General features: G+C 39.8%; 1 protein-coding gene across 3 annotated transcripts in view; it reads right to left on the minus strand.

Moving 5' to 3' along the window:
- Stxbp5 (syntaxin binding protein 5) overlaps positions 1-20,397 on the minus strand; it is a 152,925-nt gene that overhangs the window by 109,755 nt on the left and 22,773 nt on the right. For all 3 annotated transcript variants that reach the window (XM_031380371.1, XM_031380369.1, XM_031380368.1), the window contains exons 3-4: positions 4,121-4,202; positions 2,762-2,862 (exon numbers count right to left, since the gene is read on the minus strand). In XM_031380371.1, the coding sequence (XP_031236231.1) occupies positions 2,762-2,862; positions 4,121-4,202 (183 nt within the window). The remainder of the gene's footprint in view (positions 1-2,761; positions 2,863-4,120; positions 4,203-20,397) is intronic.

Here is a 20,397-nt window from a genome sequence, read left to right on the forward strand (position 1 = left end):
GGAGGGAGGGAGGGAGGGAAGGAGGGAGGGAGGCAGCCAGCCAGGCTCCTGGTTCAGTGCATCTCACTTGGCAGCCATGTGAAGAAACAGTAACAACACAAGGTTTACTTGTGAAGACCAGGGCCCATTGTTAAGTTCCATCACACCAACTGTTCTCAGCATGCACAGGAAATCTTCCAAAAGATGTATTCCAGAAACATTTAGTCCTGCCTCAACTTCTTGTTTACTACAGCCCTCATAAACACCTCACGGGATCTGAACTTTGAACAGGCTTTAACAAGCTTCTGCATATTATGTGGGTATTACAGGTCTAGAATTGGAAAATGGTCAATTCATTTTATTTGTCAGTTTTACAACATGGCATACAACTGTGCAAACTGTCAGGATGTGTCTTACATAGTGGTGCCCAATCAAGGGGGTGTGGGAGACAACAAGACTTCAGTTATGGAGAAGTCACTTTTGTGCATTTCTCACAGTGGGACTTCTTATCTGCCAATGCATCTTAGACTGACTTGCCCTTCCCCATCAGGACCTACAATTTCTTGGAGACTCTGTATTAGTTAGCTTTCACTACTGTGAACGAGGTGCCTGATAAAAACTAGTTAAGGAAAAAAGGATTCATTTGGGATCAATGTTTCACAAGTTCAAGCTTGCACCACATGCTTGGGTAGAAGCTGAAGAAGCCTGTGACTGAGAAAATTCTTCACTTCACATGAAACAGGAAGCAGAGCAAGCATCAGGAAGGGGTAAGGGATAACATATTAAAGATTCAATGACCTACTTCTTTCCTTCTAATTTCCACAATATCACAAAACAGGGCCCACAGGTATAGGCAGACTTCTGGACTGGATAGGGCAAGAACAGCAAGGACTCCATATAAAAACTGTAACTCAACAAATCCTTACAAATATTGCTTTGCAAACAACCTCCATATTTGATTATCATCAGCTCCTAATAGTGGACCCCTCAATGTTTAGTTATTTCATTCTGAGCACTTAACAGGTATCTCATCTCGAATACGCTTGTGAGCCTGGGCAAAGTACTGCTATAGTCCTCTGCTCAGTTGAAAACGGGCATGTCACTGACAAAGGAGGCATCAGACATACTCTTCCGCTAGAACGCCTGCTCCTAGCAAGTTCTAACAAATGGTATTTTATAAGAACTTCTACATCACTACATCATTTTGAATTGCTACAATTCAGGGCTTGTTGGTTTTGATAATTCTGATATTTTGGACCATATGGTTCTTTGTTGTAGTCATCCTGTGCACTATAGCAGAGACGGTAGAATTTCTGGCATTTACCCACTAGAGACAGCAGTACTTCTAACTGTGACATTGAAAGTTGTCTCTAGACATGGCCAAATGCCTTCTTGGAGCCAAAATGATCCGAGTGTGACATCTACCCTACTAGATCTCCAGCTCCATAGGCTAACCCTGTTAGTTCTCCATCTCTCACTAGGGTAGGGCACTGAAACTGATACAGCGCCCCCTGAGAAGCCATTAGCAAACAGATTAAAGGACTGTGCAGTAGTCACGAGGTAGGAAACAAGTCTGCTTTTTTGCTTCTTTGTTTCCCATGGACCTTGCTAGTAACCTTTCTTTCACTTCTGCCCTTCTAGAAGCAAGCATGGCTAAACTGACATAATATATAAGTTTATCTTCCCAATCGTGATGTAGCCAACACAACACTCACTAACTCCCTGTTAGATCTATGCTGTATTCCCACCCACTTGCATTTATGTAGATATGCCCTCAGATTTGTGGCCCTGGGAGATGCTGTATTTTCAGAGACTACTTTAGCTTGCCTTGCTCTAGTGTGAAGGCTTTGGGGGCTGGGGGAGACCAGAGACAAAGACTGACAGCTGAACTTAACACTCAGTAAAACTGGAACATAGGCTAATCCTTGAACAAAAGAAGTGATTTTATCTTCAATGCCAACTACTGCCACATACATATATATACACATACATACATACGTACATACATAAATACTTACATACACACACATCTGGAAACAGTCTCACACTGTAAAGGTTATATATTAATTCATATTTCCTGTCAAATGTAAGCACCAGATGAATCAAAGGAGAAGCATAGTAACAAAAACTGTGAGTTTTTAGTTCTATAAAAACACATGGAGAACAGTGTTTAACAAAACTGTTAAGATCTCTTCAGTCAGTACATAAAGCTCACAAACCTTGTCATGAGAGATATGTTAGACCAACTATTCTACTTCTAGAAATTTATCTTTTAGATATACTTACATATGTTCATATATATATATGTATATACATATATAATATATAGTGCAACATAATAAAGCAAAAGGAACAACTATAAATGTTTGTGGTGATTTACTGAGCACACTATGACACTCTGACAAAATAGGAGAGTATGTAATTATGAAAATGGTCCAGAGAGATCTAAAGATGCTGATATAAGACAACCTATTGGGTATGCAGTTAGGTGAAACAAGTTATGGAAAGACTATCAATGTCTTTTTTAAGAAAAAAGAAAAAAGAAGCTATGTAGAGATTTGTTTTCACCTTTATACATATCCTGCAATTACTTCAGGAATCAAAGCGAGAGACTTTACACTGTTCTCTTTACATTGCTGTTGTTGTGTATCCTCTGACACTGAAATTACTTCTCAAAATCTAGAATAAGTATGTCACACTCCAACCCCCAAAACATACTGCTCAAAAAGCATATCAAAAGAGAATAGCAAATGTTCTATCTGTATGAAAACAGAACTCTTACCTTTCTCTGCAAAATTTCAGTGAGTGCAGTACGGCAGGCCTTTTTTGACGTAAATTCCACAAGTGTAAGGTGTCATCAGCCAAGGCACTCACGAGGGCTCCCTTGAACAGAAAGTATATTTTATATGTGATCATTTTTACACTTCCAAATAACTGCCAGAATATCTTAGATTTAAGACTTTTTTGTCAATAGATTATAGTTCTAAGAAATATTTGCCACACCCAAATTCCAAACAGAAGATGGAGAAGAGTATGTTATATACATATGTATCTAATTAATGTTTTTATTTCTTAAGTAGCTTACTATCTCATAATACAAAAGTATGCTAAGATCTGGTGGGATGGCTAAAATCCATAAGATTATAGCAGACCCCAAATTATCTCCTCATTAATATAGATTCTGTCTTGACTAAAAACAAAATATAAAGTGACTTCACCTTATTTATATAAGACAAATCCTAATAGAAGTCCTTTACTTAGGTTATAACAACAGAATATGATAGTCGTCAACTCTGAATAACAGAAAACACTGACTAAGCGGACACATCCTATCACACATGGGTAAGAGAGGCACAGGGGGGTGGAGGATCAGTCTTGCCCAGGCTCAACACGCCAGAGTTTTCAGAGCCAGGACCTCTCCAAGAGCATTTTCATTAAAGCCCTAGAGAAGACAGAGATACAGTAAAAGAATAACAGTCTGTAGACTAAGGCAATTAGTCACAGATCATAATAAATTTATTATGGTGCCTTTGCCCACTGAGAGATCTTACTGGCCCATCTTTCATATATATATTTTGGGACTTACTCTATAGATCCTAAGAATTTAGGGCAATAATAATGTTCACGGACTATCCTCAATTTAAAGAAAGTGGAACCCTTCTCAATCAGTCTCTCTGCAGCAGAATCTCTTACGCTATAAAATGGAATTTTCTCTGGCTCCTTTCACATTTCACATTCTCACAAACAGAGCCAGTAAGCAACACGCTACTCAAATGGAAGCTGCTTCCCAGGAATATGCTGAAACACTTTGTTAATGTACTTTCTTTTACCTATAATGAACACTCTATTTAACACTATTTCAATACAGATTTTTTTTAATGCTATGTAACTTCCAAAATCGTTGAAATAATAATGAAAATAGACCATAAGGTAACAAAAATATTTTTATTTTAATTGCAACATTATTCTAAGAAAACATATTGTGTGATTAGCGGTGGCACCTTAAAATGAATTATGACTTCATCTGACTCTCAAGATATTATGTTTTTGTTCAACTACTTATAAGTCTATGCAAGTCACCTGAAGAACTAGATGTGTTCTAATTTGGGTCTAAGTAGGAGGAATATACACAGTCACTGACCTCATTAATCAGGAACTGGAGTTGGATCACTGCAGCTCCACTGTCATGCTGGCAATAACATTCCACTCCTGGACGACCAAAGCTGCCATCGGTCCCATTAAGGAATTTTTACCATGCGCGGTTTTAAAAGAAACTTTTGGGTTATGTAACTAATAAATATTCTGATGACCTGACATTCAATCCAAGCCACTTGATGAGGTTGACATAAGCAGGGCTTTATTTATTTATTTAATAATCACAAGTCTTATAAATTATAGTTTTAAAATAAATAGAAAAACTGTTCTTTCCATAAAACTAAAGCATTGAAAGCAATGATATAAAAAACCAAGATAATATAAGCTTAATTAATATAACTTGATTTTGACTTAAACTATTCATTCCTCTTAAAATAACAAGAGGAAACACGGCTATGGACCTTCAGACTTTACCCCTGGGAGGAAAATATTCTTTTCACTGCCAATTTTCAATCCTACAGTGTCATCTGTAAACTAACATATAATCCAGAGTTAACTATATAACCGTGCTGCTCAAAGCAACATGAAGATCACAGTCAATGTCCCAATGCTTTTCTACCTGCATGGATATGCACTACCAAGACTCTGAACATGTAAAAGCATACATTAACTAATAGTCTCTATGTGTCGGGTATTACTGGAAATGCCATATAAATCAATTCATTGAACTGTCATAATCCAAAAAGAATATCCCCACTTAAACTAAACAGATAGGAATATGAAGCACAGAAGTTAACTACTGTGCTTTGTGTATAACAGAAAGCAGCAGAATACAGCCTGAGCGTGCATCATGGCTCCACGGTGGCCAATGTCCTCTCCCCACCTCTCTTTTCCTTTTTCACAAGTGCTTGGGATGAACCTGGTTTTCGTGTATGTTAAGTACATATTCTTGGGTTACATCCCTAGCCCTACTCTCTGAGATATGCTGAATAAAGATCAAAACAACAAAAAACCCACATACATATCCAGAACTTTCTGTGAGGTACTATTATACGCATCTTGTTTCATTAACCTGAAACAAGAACACAGTCATTTTAACATGCTGCTAATCTATATGGGGTGCCTAATAAATAATACAAAGTAAGAAGATAAGCTTTAAACATTTAGAGAGTTTTAATAAACTGCAGCCCTCTGTGTGAAAACTCACAGAGACCATTTTATATTATAATACGATATGCCAAGGAGTTCTGCTTAATACAAAACAAATGCACCCTATTTTGTATACTTCTCTTTTCTTGCTATGGATAAACTCAGGGCCTCACTTGTGGAAAACAAATGCTCTACCACAGGCCTTTATATCTCTCTAGCCACTGATCTTTTTATATTAATCAAAGACATGTTCTTTGAGTTTAGGTCTGTTACCTGGAATACAGAGTTGGTTTTCCAGAGTAAAACACAGCCATAACTATCCAACTATAGATTTCTACATGCGCCTTGCCTCTGCGGAACTGTGAAAGGTACTAGCAATGAGACATGAATGTAGCACTGAAAGCCTTGTGAGCTGGGTGTGGTAATGCACACCTATAATCCCAGCACTCAGAAGGCAGAGGCAGGAGGATGTCAAGCTCGAAGTCAGCTGGAGACGAGAGTTTCTTGTTTTGTTTTTTGTTTTGTTTTGTTTTGTTTTGTTTTTTGTTCTTTGTTTGTTTGTTTGCTTGTTTTTGAGACAGGGTTCTATGTGTAGCCCTGGCTGTCCTGAAACTCTGTAAACCAGGTTAGCCTCAAAAACCAATATAGCTCATGTTACAAGCATGCCTAGTTTGCCTAAAACCTGGGCTTCAGTCTCCAATAATGCATACACCAGAAATTCTCATTTTTTGTTCTGCAATTGCCTACAGTTCTCTTAACCACCCTGGATAAGATGGAAAATTGTAAAGGCTAGCTGTGTGAAATCTTCTTTTTTTGTTTTTAAAGATTTATCTTTAGCTGTCTTCAAACACACCAGAAGAGGGCATCAGATCCCATTACAGATGGTTGTGAGCCACCATGTGCTGGGAATTGAACTCAGGACCTCTGGAAGAGCAGCCAGTGCTCTTAACCACTGACCCATCTCTCCAGCCTGTGAAATATTCTTAAAGTAGACATTTTCGTTTTTTCTTTTTTTTAAACAGACCTGTTTTGCAATTCAGGTTTTAACAAGTTATGCAATAGGTTGGATGTTTGCCTTATAAGAATGTAAAATATCATAGACCAAACCAGATGTAAAAATAAACCAAACTAATTACTAGAAGGAAAGATTACAAAAGCAGCTTTCCTCATTGGGGCTGTGACCTTGAAAATTCTCTTTATCTTGGACGTCAATTAGTATTTTATCACAGAAAATGTTATCAAGTTCAGAAGCCAATTTCACTAGTCAAGAAAGCTTTTACTCTTGTGCTACATAGAGTGGTATACAAAAGTACGCTACACAAACAAATTCAGCTACCTGCCGGTAACAAATACAACATGACATTACTGAAAACTCTTACCATCTATTAAATTATAGGCACAATGCCTTAGTACATCTATGTATAGTTTAAAAAGTCAACCTTCCCAAAGTTGTTGATTTCATTCCTTCCCCTTTGGACAGAGCAGAGAGCAAAATAGCACCATGGACAGAGGCTGGAGTAGGAAGGTATCATAGTAAGTCAGAGAGACAGAGACAGACAGACAGAGAGAGAGAGAGAGAGAGAGAGAGAGAGAGAGAGAGAGAGAGAGAGAGACAGAGACAGAGAGAGAGACAGAGAGAGAGAGAGAGGGAGAGAGAGAGGGAGAGAGAGAATAGAGTGGTGGAGTGGGGAAGAAGGGGAAGAAAGAGGGAAAGAGGAGGGGGGAGAGAGGGGAAGAGGGAAAAATATCACAAAATATATCATTGACAAGACATAAAATTTAGCATAAGTAGCTCTGACCCTGGTAGTATGCATGAATTTCAATCCTATGGCAAATAGTAAGCCAGCCTGCCAGAGGAAATAGTGGGTAGGCAGAGTGGTTAGCTAGCTGGTTTATTTTAGGTGCCAGAAGACCATCCGAAGCACAATGAAAATTAAGATTTTATCTTTCATGTCAGTTCATATACCATCTCTATCATCTTCACTACGACCTTCAACGAATTTGTCAACTTCCTAATCCATAAAGGGGGGTGGGGAGAATGCTGGGTGATTCTCTCCAGTGGGCGAGAGTCCTTGATCTGGTCTGGCTGCTGGAAATGCTGGGAGACTTTCCTACAGGAGATTAGACTTGGCTCTTTAGGGGAAGGCCTAAGCCATTGTTCCAGCACAGTAAGTCTAGATGAAAGGAGGCAGTCCATGGTCTTAGAGCTTTATTGTAGAAAACAGAGAGAGAGAGAGGGAGGGAGGGAGGGAGGGAGGCAGGGAGGGAGGGAGGGACACAGGGAGGGAGGGAAGGACAGAGGGAGGGAGGGGGGGCAGAGAGAGAGAGAGAGAGAGAGAGAAGAAAAGTAGAAGCCAGATATTGCTACATGGAGAGAGGGGAAAGGGAGGGGGAGAGAAGGAGCAAGAGGTGAGAGAAGGAGCAAGAGCTTAAGAGAAAGGAGGGGCCAAGCAGGCCTTTTTATGGTGGGCTGGGCTACCTTGCTGTTCCCAGGTAACTGTGGGGTGGGGCATACCTGGCTGTGGTCAGGTGACTTCGGGGGTATAGTCCAGCCAGAATACTAGGAGCTTGGAGCATTGCCTTACCACATAGGATATTGGTGTTGAGGGCTCGTGTCAGGCGCCTAATGTCTGGAGGTATAGGTCACTATTCCGTACCTTGTAGAAATTTCTACTTGGTCTCTGGAATAAGCCTCTCTCAAACAGAAAACATGCTACCTTTCATGGTCTAACATAGAAATATTACAGAAATAATAAGAAAATAGGAGAGATGTTAATGGTTCTACTCTTAAACCAAAAAATATTTTATAGCCATAATCTTACATTGGTATAGATCTTTGTCTGTTGGTGAAAAATTGAGGTTATATTTTGTTATATTGGTACAGAATGTTGTACACTGATACAAATTTAAAGGTTACATTGGTTTAGATTATATATATCAATATAAATTTAAGGTTATTTTTGATACACATAATGTGTATATGTTTTATATTCTTTTTTTTTAGAAGATTTATTTATTACATGTAAGTACACTGTAGCTGTCTTCAGACACTTCAGAAGAGGGCATCAGATCTCATTACAGATGGTTGTGAGCCACCATGTGGTTGCTGGGATTTGAACTCGGGACCTTCAGAAGAGCAGTCAGTGCTCTTAACCGCTGAGCCATCTCACCAGCCCTGTTTTAAATTCTTATATGAGATATTATAACTATATAATCCTTAAAGATACATTGTAACTATATAATCATTAAAGATATAATGTAAAGCTCCAGTTCCTTTAATGGCTGCTACTACAAACTATTAAATATGACTAAGAAATACAAGTTAATAGACAGTCAAACTCATGATCATGTCAGGTATTAGTCTAGATTATCAGAGAAATATCCATCCTGGGTTGAACAGACAATATGTAGTTAAGGAAAGGCAACGTTTGCTTCTTCAGATATGCTATAAATAGATAGATTGTCTTCAACCCCCCCCCCAGACTCACAGAATATGGCATTTAAATGTTTATTTAAGGCTTTTTTGACATTGAGACATGTCATCTCCTGGATGCATACCATTCAACTCAGAGAGCCTCCATTTGTAGATAGCTTCATTTGTAGCAAGCTAGCCACCAGGCAAAGAAAACATCTTAACTTTATTTGCAGATAGGATGCTGTCCAGAAAGGACAAACAAAGTCAGAAAAGTCAACTGCCAAACTCTGCCAAGACAGAATAAGCAAGTCGTTCATAATTCCTGCTTCAAAAAAGGCCTGTCAGATATTCTGGGCCAGAAGGCTGAAGATGATGTTCCAATGTTTTAGAGAATATTGAGCACTGTCAAGGCAGTCAGCTGTCTCTCTTATTTGAAGCTGTATCCCTATGCTTCCTTGCATATTCAGGTAATATTTATTCTCTTTAAGGTCTCTGATGGGGTTGAAGACTAGATAGTAATAGTCTTACTATAAGCTTAAGTTGTTTAGGATTTAAGATGTTCTTGGTCTAAGAAGATATTTTTAGGATGGTAATACAAGTTAAGATAGAAACTGATTTAGGTACAGAACTCTAAACTTACCATGATAGGACACTTTATCTAAATTATCAAATATAAAATGACTGGACATTATGAATATAACTCTTACCTAATAGTTTTTATAATTGTTTCATAATGGTTCCTATTGTATGTTCTTTATTATTATAAGAGACTCTTTATATTTAGACAAAAAATGGGGAAATGTGGTGGGTTGGTCTGGTGCTGCTTGTATTCTGGCTCTCGAGATGTGGTTGTCCCTGATGAGCAGATCCTCACACACACCAAGTGATGCTATATGAACCATCCCTCCAATTTAACAGGTCAATAGAAGGAGAGTACCTGTGATTGGGCAGTGGAGGGAGAAAGGTGAGACTTGAGAATTGAGTTAGGGAGTTGCAAGTAAAGGAAGAAGAGGAAGAGGAGGAGGAGGAAGAAGAGGGAAACGGAGAAGGAGGAAGAGGAGGAGGAGGAAGAAGAAGAGGAGGAGGAGATAAAGAAGAAGAAGAAGAAGAAGAAGAAGAAGAAGAAGAAGAAGAAGAAGAAGAAGAAGAAGAAGAAGTAGAAGAAGAAGAAGAAGAAGAAGAAGAAGAAGAAGAAGAAGAAGAAGAAGAAGAAGAAGAAGAAGAAGAAGAAGAAGAAGAAGAAGCAGTAGAAGAAAAAAGATAGAGGAGAAGGAGGCTGCCATGAGAGGAGATGGACCGTGAGCATGTGGCCAGGAAAAACAGCAAGTAACAAAGGACTTTATAGCTGAGGAGAAAGTTAGAATAGCTCCAAAACACGCCTAGCTTAGGATTATGGTTTGTAAATAAAATACCTAGATTGTGTGTATTTTATAAGGGCTAGCTAGAATAATAAACTCATTAATCAGACACATTCATAAAGAGGGCAGAGAGCAAAGCTGAAACATGCAACCGAGTTTTTCAAAGATCCTCTGTTACATAATAGGGAGAAAGTAAAGAATTAAACATAGAAAATATAATAAAAGTAGGAACTAATGAGGGATAACAAGGAAGTAGTATATAAGATGGTTACAGAGAAACAAAACTTGGAGCTAATAGGATCTTAACTTTTTGTTATTGCTGAGTATGAAGTGTAGGATTTTATACATGCTGCAAAGGTCACTCTATCTACTCTCCCTAACACAGAAGGTTGTAAGGACTGATAAACAGAATACAACATGGGGAGGGCTGGGGAGATGGATCCAGGATAAAACACTTATTTAATAAACATGAGGACCAGAGTTTGGCTCTCAGAATCCATGCAGAACCTAGAGATGTGTGCTGGCTGGCTGTAATCCTGGCACTCAGAACGCAGAGACAGGGTCCCTGGGGTGAGGTGGCTAGCTAGACTATCTCAACCAGGGAGCTCTAGGTTCTTCAAAAGCCCTTCCTTAACAAATAAGGAGAGTGGTGGGGAGAAACAGTCAACATTGACATTAAGTGTCTAATGATACACATTCAACATGCACATAACAAACACACACACACATACACCACAAAAATCAAAACTAGCCAATTTTACTTATTGTACAATATATATTTATTTCAAAATAAGCCTGAAGTTTACCTCTTAAATGACTTTCATTGTTACTATGACTGGGGTTGAGGGGTTGGAGAGGGTGGTGAGGCAGGGACAACAGAGGAATTTAGAGATAACTAAGACGCTCATCCTCCCAACTGAGATATGTGGAACATTTCCTATATGCAAAACACATTGTACTGATAACCTCACAACAGTACCTGAGGTCAACTATTTTCACAAATTAAGAAGATTCAAGTATGAGTTTGAACAGCTTTCGCAGACTCATAGCAAGTTAGCAAAGAAGTTGAGATTTGACTTAAGATATTTAAATCTCAGAGCTTAGAGGTTAAATCATCAAGCATTATTACACTAGAGAGTATGTTTATTATTAAGGGTAATTTGGATTCATATATCTCAATTCTTTTATTTTATTGTTAAGTCATTTTATTGAAGAATGAACACAGAAAAAGCATATACCCATATTTCATCTATGCATATTTAATAATGTCAGAGTGGTCTAATACAATAAAGCTGGGCCACATGTAACTTTTAACAGCAAGTAAATATGATAGAGCCATTAGGTGGTCCTAAAGTTTAGATACTGAATGTCCCCCCCAAAATATCCCCATGTAATGTGCTATTGGGCAATGTAAAGATGACTGAGTGGTAGGGCCTGGGATAAAGCCTTACTTAGGTCATTGGTAGACTTCTTGAGGTAGAGTGTGGGACCCTAGGATATTAGACCTCTCCTTCCTGGCTCACGAGGTGAGAATGTGGCTTAGTCACCTACTCTCTACAACTGCAGCCCAGTATCCTCACAGAAGCTCCCAAAAGAAGGCCAAAAGTCCTTGAACTAGAAACCTTGCAGCTACATGGATAACCTCATCATAGTAAAGTAGAAAACAATATGTCAAGCAAAAGGATAAAATCCTAGATTCATTTTTATATTAGCTCATGGGCTACATTAAATATTAGTTCACTAAAGAAGCAATGTGGTACAGAACATTAGGCAGGAACCTGGAATTCTATACCCTAATTCTATTAATAATTTTGAGACAAATTCTTCTCAAATATCTAAACTAATGAGCAAACACTTTCTTCTAGAAATATGTGAAAAGAGAATGTCTGGTTGAATTAAATAAAAATGACGGGACCTGCACATGTATGCTAAGTGCACAACACTTCAGTGTGCCAGGAGTCCTGGGGTCAAACTTCAGTACAGGTACTAGGGAGAAAGGACAATAGAGAGGAGACTGAAAGGATACCTTATCTTAAAAAGACTGGACTAATGAGTTCACTGCCTCCATTTATGAAAAGAAAGCAGCCACTTCATCAGTTCAACAGGCACAGGAAGGGCTTCCAGTCAGTCACTCCACAGTGGCAGCAGGGAGACTGTCATTACGACAGAGCATCTATGGAAATCTCACAGAGCATCGTATGTAATAGCAAAGGACTCCATGCCTTACCAATAGCATCAGTAAGTAGGATTTCCACTGTTACTTCACTGTGGTCTAGAGTGTTCTAACCAGGAGAAGGGGACTAGTAATAATAATAGTAATTGTAATAATAGTCATAGTAGTAATAATATCAATAAATATAAAATACTAAGTAGGAAAGATGAAAATTATTCCTATTCAAGGATAATATAATACTAAATATGTTAAAAATTCTTAACTCACCAAAACATTATTTCTAGAACTAGTAAACAAGTATAGTAGGACTGTGCTGTCATATAAATACAACTATTTATACATATAATACACTGCATCAATATGTAAAAAATTAACTATCCTCAACAAAGGCAACAAACAATCTAAGAATACAGTTAAAATAATCACAGGGGTTGGAGCACTGAGCTAGTCATTAACAAAGCTGGTCATCTACCACACACAAGGCCCCAAGTTCTCTGCCCAGTCTTCTAGTTATGTTAGTACAAGGAATAAAATGAGTACAAATAAATTGCCCAAACAAAAGCAAGTATTACATACTGAAGACTATAAAATCTTACTGAAGGAAAACCTAAATAAATGGAGAGACATCTCATATTCATGGAACGGATGAGTTATTCTATAACAGAAGGCATACCATCTCTACAGAATTCCAGCTGTTGGCAAAAATAAATGATAATCTAATCCTAAAACTCCTATGTAAATGCAAGGGACCCAGGATAAACAAATAATCACAAATAAAACTGGAGTGTTCAGACATTCTGACTTCAAAGTGTAGTCAGTATTCACAATGTGTGTTTGTTCACAGTGTGCGTTCGTTCACACAGTGTGTATTCGTTCACACAGTATGGGTTCATTCAAACACGGTGTGTTCACAGTGTGCGTTAACATGTACAGCACAGCTGTGGCCTGTGGTGAGATGGAAGGAGAGAACAAGGGAATGAAGTCACTGAACCTTCCCACGCATACACTACAGAGCCACAGATGCCAGGATACTCTATAGGGGCCTAATGGTGCCTACATGTAACGGTGGCATTTCTAAGACCACTGTGCTGATAAGAGAACCAGGGCTGGTCATGGTGTGGAGAAAAGCAAACCCCTGTAATCTGCTGTTGATGGCAGTTACCATGGTCATTAGAGAAAAAAGCATGGACGCTCCTCCAAAGCCTAAAAAGAGAACTGCTACTTGATCTTCTAATCTACTACTAGGGGTGTGTGCGTGTGTGTGTGTGTGTGTGTGTGTGTGTGTGTGCGTGCGTGCGTGCGTGCGTGCGTGTGTGTGTGTGTGTGTGTGTGTGTGAGACAGAGAGAAAAACAGAGAGAGAGAGAGAAATACCAAAGTACCATCTGTACTCCTGTGTCTGCTGTAGCACTAGTGAAATAATCAAGACACAGAAATACATATACACAATGAAGTACTATTAAGCCATAAATAGAGTAAATCCTGTAACTCACCATACATATGAAACTGAAGATCATGGGAAATAAGCAAGGGACAGAGCTGTGGGATCTCAATCATGTGATCACATATAAATTCACATTTGAATAGTAGTTACCTGAAGAGGGAGGGAGCAGCAGGGAAGGGAGCTGAGGTAAGGCTGACACCTAGTGACCACGAACGGACACCACTTGGCTAGTGTGGGTTTGCCTGGGTGCTCTATTCTGTTTCAGTGGAGTCAGTCAGTCAGCATCTTCCCCACTTCCCTCCCTCCTCTCTCTCCCTCTCCACACTGTGTGTGTGTGTGTGTGTGTGTGTGTGTGTGTGTGTGTGTGTGTGTGAGAGAGAGAGAGAGAGAGAGAGAGAGAGAGTATGTGTGTGTGTATATGCATGTTTATGCCAACTCTGTGACTGTTTTTCTTTCTATATTCAAGTAGTATCCTAAGTCCTAAATCCAGCACTTCTTCTGTCTAGGTTAAGGTTAGATATAAGAAGCCGCAGTGTGCTCTAAAATGGTAGGCTGACTACAGATGATGAAGATGTGAATCTCCAGAATCTAGAAGAACTCAAAATGTTTTTATCATAAAAAAATGTAAAAAAACATAGATAAGATCAATGAATAAAGAATATATAGCCTATCCATGTCAAATGAGGAGAGGTATTCTCAGCCCCTTTTGGTCCAAACTGCTGCTCAATTCTAGAATCACAAATGAATACAATTAAGACTGCAAACAGACACAAAAACATACAAACAGAAAACGATCAGCAGACAAGCACAAAAGCAATATTCGAAGGACAGTGGCTAATGCCTATAATCCTAGCACTTCAGAGGCTGGATACCGGAAGCTTCTGAAGCCAAAGGGTAAGCAAAGACAAAAGCAGTGCTGAAAGGTGTCCACAGCCACAAAATGAAGATCCACATATCGCCCATCCTGCAGCTCTGGACCCTGCAGCCCAAATAGCCTCACCAGAGCACACCAGGAGAAACAAGCTTGACCACTCTGCCATCAGCAATAGAATTCATCTGATCATGAGTCAGCCATGAGGGGACAGAAGGCAACAGCGCATTTGTGTTCAATGTGATGTCAAGGCCAACAAGCACCGGATCAAACAGGCTCTGAGAAAGCTATAACAAAGTCAATACCTTGTTCAGCTGGTTCCTGATTATGATGCTCTAGATGTTACCAACAAAACTGGGATTTTCTAAACTCAGTCCAGGTGACTGATTCTAAATACACCATTTTTTTCCACTATTAAAAACGTAAGAAAGTAAAAGCCATCTCCTTTACATATTTTTCATACAGAAATGCACTATGACAATTTTAAAAGCACACTGGAAAGGTAGCTAACTACTCTGTGCTAGAGAAATCATGATTAGCACAGGAGCATCGGTTTGTAAACCATTGCTTTACAAACCCAGCATAATCCCTAACCACACTCTATACAAATGTGTCCTCATACCCACAGATAAGTGTAATCCTCACCCCTCATCAAGGAAACTCTTTAAAACAGATGGAGACCACCTGCACCTAAGACTTAGGGAGCATCGCAGAAGAGGGACTGTAAGAGTCAATGGATTAGGGAGTTTGCTATGAGCTTGTGTCTCCTAGGAGGATAAGAGGCTATACCCATAGTCTCACCAATACAGCCACATGAGCTGAGCAAGGATGCTACCAGTGAAGATGCCAAATTGGATGAAGAAAAGCCCACAAGCCCTCAATCCTTCCCAAAAACTATAACCAAGTGAAGAAAGCCAGGGACAGGACAGTTGTCTAGTGCCCACTGCTCAGTCCTGAAAACATATATGCAACTCACATTATACAGACTGAACTAGTTGTTTTTAGGAATATATATGTATACATATATGCATGTAATGATTGATGAAAAATATTCATGAGTTTCAAGAACAGGGAGGGGTATATAGAAGGGTTTGGTGGGAAGGAAGGGGAAAATTATATTGCAACTAAATTATAAATTAAAAAACAAAACAACAACAACAACAAAAGCATACTTACCACCAGGACTGGAGATATAGCTTAGTGATAAAGAGCAACAGCTGCTCCAAGAAGAGGACAAAAGCATTTCCCAGCATCTAAATCAGGTAAGTGGCTCATAACACTCTAGAACTTCTGCTTGAGAGGATCCAATGTCAGTTTCAGGCCTTTATGGTCTCACACACACACACACACACACACACACACACACACACACCTTAAGTTATTTTTTTAAGTATAAATGACAGAACTCAATTTTGAAGAGAGTAGAAGAAATTATATTGAATTTGTGGTTTTTAATTTTAAAGATGTATGGCTCAAAGGCATTAAGTGAGTTCAGAAAAATCTGTCCCCCAAGATAATGCATAATAGAAAATCAAGTCACAGTATGAACAGTTTGCTTCTTCTTGACCTTTAAAACTGAATGGGAAGTGTTTAGCAGGTGCCTATGTGTGACTGGAGTTAGAAACAAGGAATGTACACAGGAAGAGTGGTAGGTGAGTGCCGCTTGTTTGAAAATACTGGGATCTTTGCATGAGGAAGTTCTACACGTTGGATAGAGCAAAGCAAAGCCACAGCACTAACTGCACTATAACCACGATAGTCAGCAGAAACTAACAACGGCTGGCTGGACAGGAAGGAGAGAAGCAATAGCAAGGCCGCTGGCAGTGCAGGAAGTGTGCAGGTCCTAGCAGGAGTGATAACCATGACAGACGGGAAGCTAGTGAAGGCAGCAATGTGACCAGAACGTCATGGCTTCCTCTGAGAAGCCAACTGCACTCTGCATCAGAGCCCACCCACACTACTTATACTTAACATTTTTAAAAATGAATGTATCTGCTGATTTAGTTTCCTTTAAGTCTGTTCTCAAAGGCTGAATGGTCACAGGACAGAAGCAGACACAACACCCTGTCTTGCCTCATTATACCCCACAGTCAGCCACTTGCCCCACTGTCAGCAAAGCTTAAAGTAAGCAGTTCCCTATATCCACAGGAGCCTTCCATGTGCATGTCATGCTGCCTCACACCAAGGAACATTGAAGCGACTCTCTTCTAGAACCAATCCAGTTTCTTCCCAATTCTAGCTCTCGCATCCCATTTACAACTCTGATACAGAGTTAAATGTAACTAAAGAGCATACATTTGTCTCTGTGTTTTCCCATACTGCAGCTCAAAGGGAGCAAACACATGGCAACCCACAGAACAATACTCCTTAACCCATTCAATGTTTCTTTTTTTTTTTTTTTTTTTTTTTTTCGAGACAGGGTTTCTCTGTGTAGCCTTGGCTGTCCTGGAACTCACTCTGTAGACCAGGCTGGCCTCGAACTCAGAAATCCACCTGCCTCTGCCTCCCAAGTGCTGGGATTAAAGGCGTGCGCCACCACCGCCCGGCCATTCAATGTTTCTTATTTGAGAACTTTAACAGGCAAATTATATTCTTCATGCTCAGAGGTCTTAAGGTCCAGCAATAAAGGCATAAAAATAATACAGCAGTTAGGTCCATAGACACTGCCAAGAGAAAGTTAAGTGGATACCATTGCCTGAAAAGAACAAATTCCAGCTCATCAAGACCAGTGTCCAAGTCCAACCGTGAGCACTGTTCTTCTGCTCCCTCACTGATTCTATAGCAACACTGAACCCTGGTACCCTGGGGACATCCTGATTTCCTTCTTCTGGAACTGTCTTAAAGTTTCTAGTGCTTTGATGAAACACCATGACCAAAATGCAAGTTGGGGAGGAAGGGTTTAGCTTATACTTCTTCAATGTTCATTATCAGGAAGTCAGAACAGGAACTCAAACAGGTCAGGAACCTGGGGGCAAAACATGGGGGAGTGCTGTACACTAGCTCCTCTTGCCTTGCTCAGCCTGCTTTCTTTCAGTATCCAGGGCAGCCAGCCTGGGGATGGTCCCATCTGCAATGAGGTGGGTCTTCCCTCATCAATCACTAATTGAGAAAATGCCTATAGGCTCACCTCCAGCCAGATCTAATGGAGGTGCTTTCATTAAGGCTCCCTCTCTCAGATGACTTCAGCTCTGTCAAGTTGGCATAAAACTATGCAGCACAGGGACTATCTGTAACTTCTGTTTGAAACTATTCTGGCCTAGAAAGCCATTAGGCCATGACAAGCTCCTTTTTTTCTATTCCCAGAGCTGGAAAAGAATATGCATACAGTAGATACTCAATAAATACTTGTGACCACAAGAGTTTTTTCAAAGCAAGAAGCATGTTTACACCCAGGCATATCATTTTTGGTCTAGTATTACTTTTTACATAAATAAAAAGTATAGAATGGTATAAAGATATTCTAATCTTGCCTTTAGGATTAGACCAAGCTAAGACGTAATACAGCTATTAAATTTTCATGAATCAACAGTTCTAGCTCATTCAGTTTACCTTTTTTGTTAGTTTCCTTACCCGTTACTGTGATAAAATAGCCTGACAAACAATTCAAGGGAGGAAGAATTGGCTCACATTTTCAAGTGCTAGTCCGTGACTGCAGCAAGGTCAAGGTGCAGGAATACGCAGCAGCTGGTCACATATTCACAGTAAGAGCAGTGCGAATGAGTACATGCATGCTAGCCCTCGGGCTGCTTTCCCCTCTCTTGTGTAATCCAGAATGCCCTGCCTAGGGAATGGTGCCACTAACAGGAGGCAGGTCTTTTAATCTCAATTAACATAATCAAGATAGTCCCCATAATCCACCCTACACAAGCCTTTCCAGACCATTTTAAATTGTGTCAAGTTTACAACTAAATCTACCACACCTTCCAACTATTTGTTGAGCTGCTTTTGCACCTTATTCTAGTTTCTGGGATTTAGATTGTACTATTAGCAAGGTGGAGTCAAAAGTAGTGAAGAACAGTCAAGATAGACACACAGGCATGTGCACTCCCCCCCCCCCACACACACACACCTACGCCTCTTGGGCAAGTTTTCCCTGTGACGGTCCTCCTGTGTGTTAGGAAAATGCCATATAACTGGTAATCACCATTTCAGACAGAATGCTTTAAGAACAAAACTGGTATGCAGGTAGTAAGTTATTAATGATTTAAGAATTATAACTCCTCTGAGCACTTGTTCATCAATGATTGGTGATTAAGAAAAAGGAGAGTGAATGGCATTATTCTGACCTCTACTACAGTAAAAATCAATGTTGAACACTAGACCAGAGTGCACATGAAACAGAACAAAAACTCCATGGCTCTCATATCCTGGGCATTCATTTCTGAAAAAGCAAATTCTCCCCTGACCAAGCTTGAAAATGAGTATAATAATGACTATATCTTCCCCCAGTCCTCACTTACCCAACAAAATTCCCTACATTCTATATTCTGTCCCATAGTAATTTTGGAGCAGATATTCTGTTTCCAAAGCAAGGAAAGATTTTCAGGGCAACTTGCTGTCTCCTGCCATCATAATATAACTAAATACCATCACATGGTTTTCTTTGTTATTTTTTTATTTAATTTTTTGTTTGTTTGTATCTTACTTATTCACTTTATATCCCAATCACTGCCTCCCTCCTGGTCACCCCCTCCCACAATTATCCCCCCTCCCCCTCCCCTTCTCCTCTAAGCAAGTAGAGACTCCTTCCCTATATCCATTCCCCACTCCCCCCACACACACACTTCAAGTCTCTGTGGGGCTAGGCGCTTCCTCTCCCATTGAGGGCAGACAAAGCAGCTCATCTAGAAGACCATGCCATGTCCAGAAACAGCTTTTGGGTTTCGGGACAGCCCCCGCTCCAGTTGTTCAGGACCCACATGAAGACTGATCTGCACATCTGCTACATACATATGTATCATGTGATTTTATCTGTAAGAAACACTGCATATATCCCAGTCTGATCGATCATACTAGAATGCTAGCCCTTGAGAAGCTGAGGTAGGAGAATCAGCAGCTTAGTGTCAGGCATGCTACCCTGTAAGCTCAGAGCAAGCTACATTATGGCCCTGTCTCAAAAAACTACCAGTGAGTACAACTGTAATTGCCCTGGTACTATAGTTACTGTAATTACCCATGTTTTTTCCCTCACCTTTGGGGCTACAGACTCCATGTTCTAGAAGCTCTTCAGGTACTGTACTCTTCTATCTTAAGATTGTACCAATAAGCATCAGCAAGAGCTAGTTTTAATAGTAGAAATCTTATACATTTTACATAACGTGACTACTTTTCCAATAGCTACATTAAAGACCCCTCAGTGTGGTCCACGAATACTGACTGAAGCCTCTGTGAAGAGGGCAAACTTTATGATAGGTCCAGTATTCTCATTTTATTTTGTGTGAACATAAAGAAACCATCTAAGCTTTGCTGTTCCTTTAACTGCAATTCCATATTGCTGTGAAAGATAAAGGAAAATTAACCCTGTAAAAAGGGGCATTACATCACACATTTATTTTTACTAAAGATAATAAAATCTGTTAAAACAGTGATGTCTCAAGGCAGCTGTGATGAAGAGTTGGACAATGCTAGCAGCACATTGTTAGGCTGAGCCAGGACAGCTGTTCTCAATTGGAGCCAGCCTGGTCTGTACAGTAAATACCAGGCCAGCAAATGCTACATAGTAAGACTCTGAAGAGAGAGAGAGAGAGAGAGAGAGAGAGAGAGAGAGAGAGTATGTAAATAACAAGACTGACATTTCTACAATTAGAAGGCAGAAGGTTGGGGATGACAACAAAGATGGGGATACAGACTGATCTGTGAGGACAACGGCCTATCTGTGCCAGAGTCTTGTCACTTGTGAAAGGATACTGGCATTC

Source organism: Mastomys coucha, unplaced genomic scaffold (assembly GCF_008632895.1).
Source record: "Mastomys coucha isolate ucsf_1 unplaced genomic scaffold, UCSF_Mcou_1 pScaffold2, whole genome shotgun sequence".
In the NCBI taxonomy this organism is placed as follows: domain Eukaryota; kingdom Metazoa; phylum Chordata; class Mammalia; order Rodentia; family Muridae; genus Mastomys; species Mastomys coucha.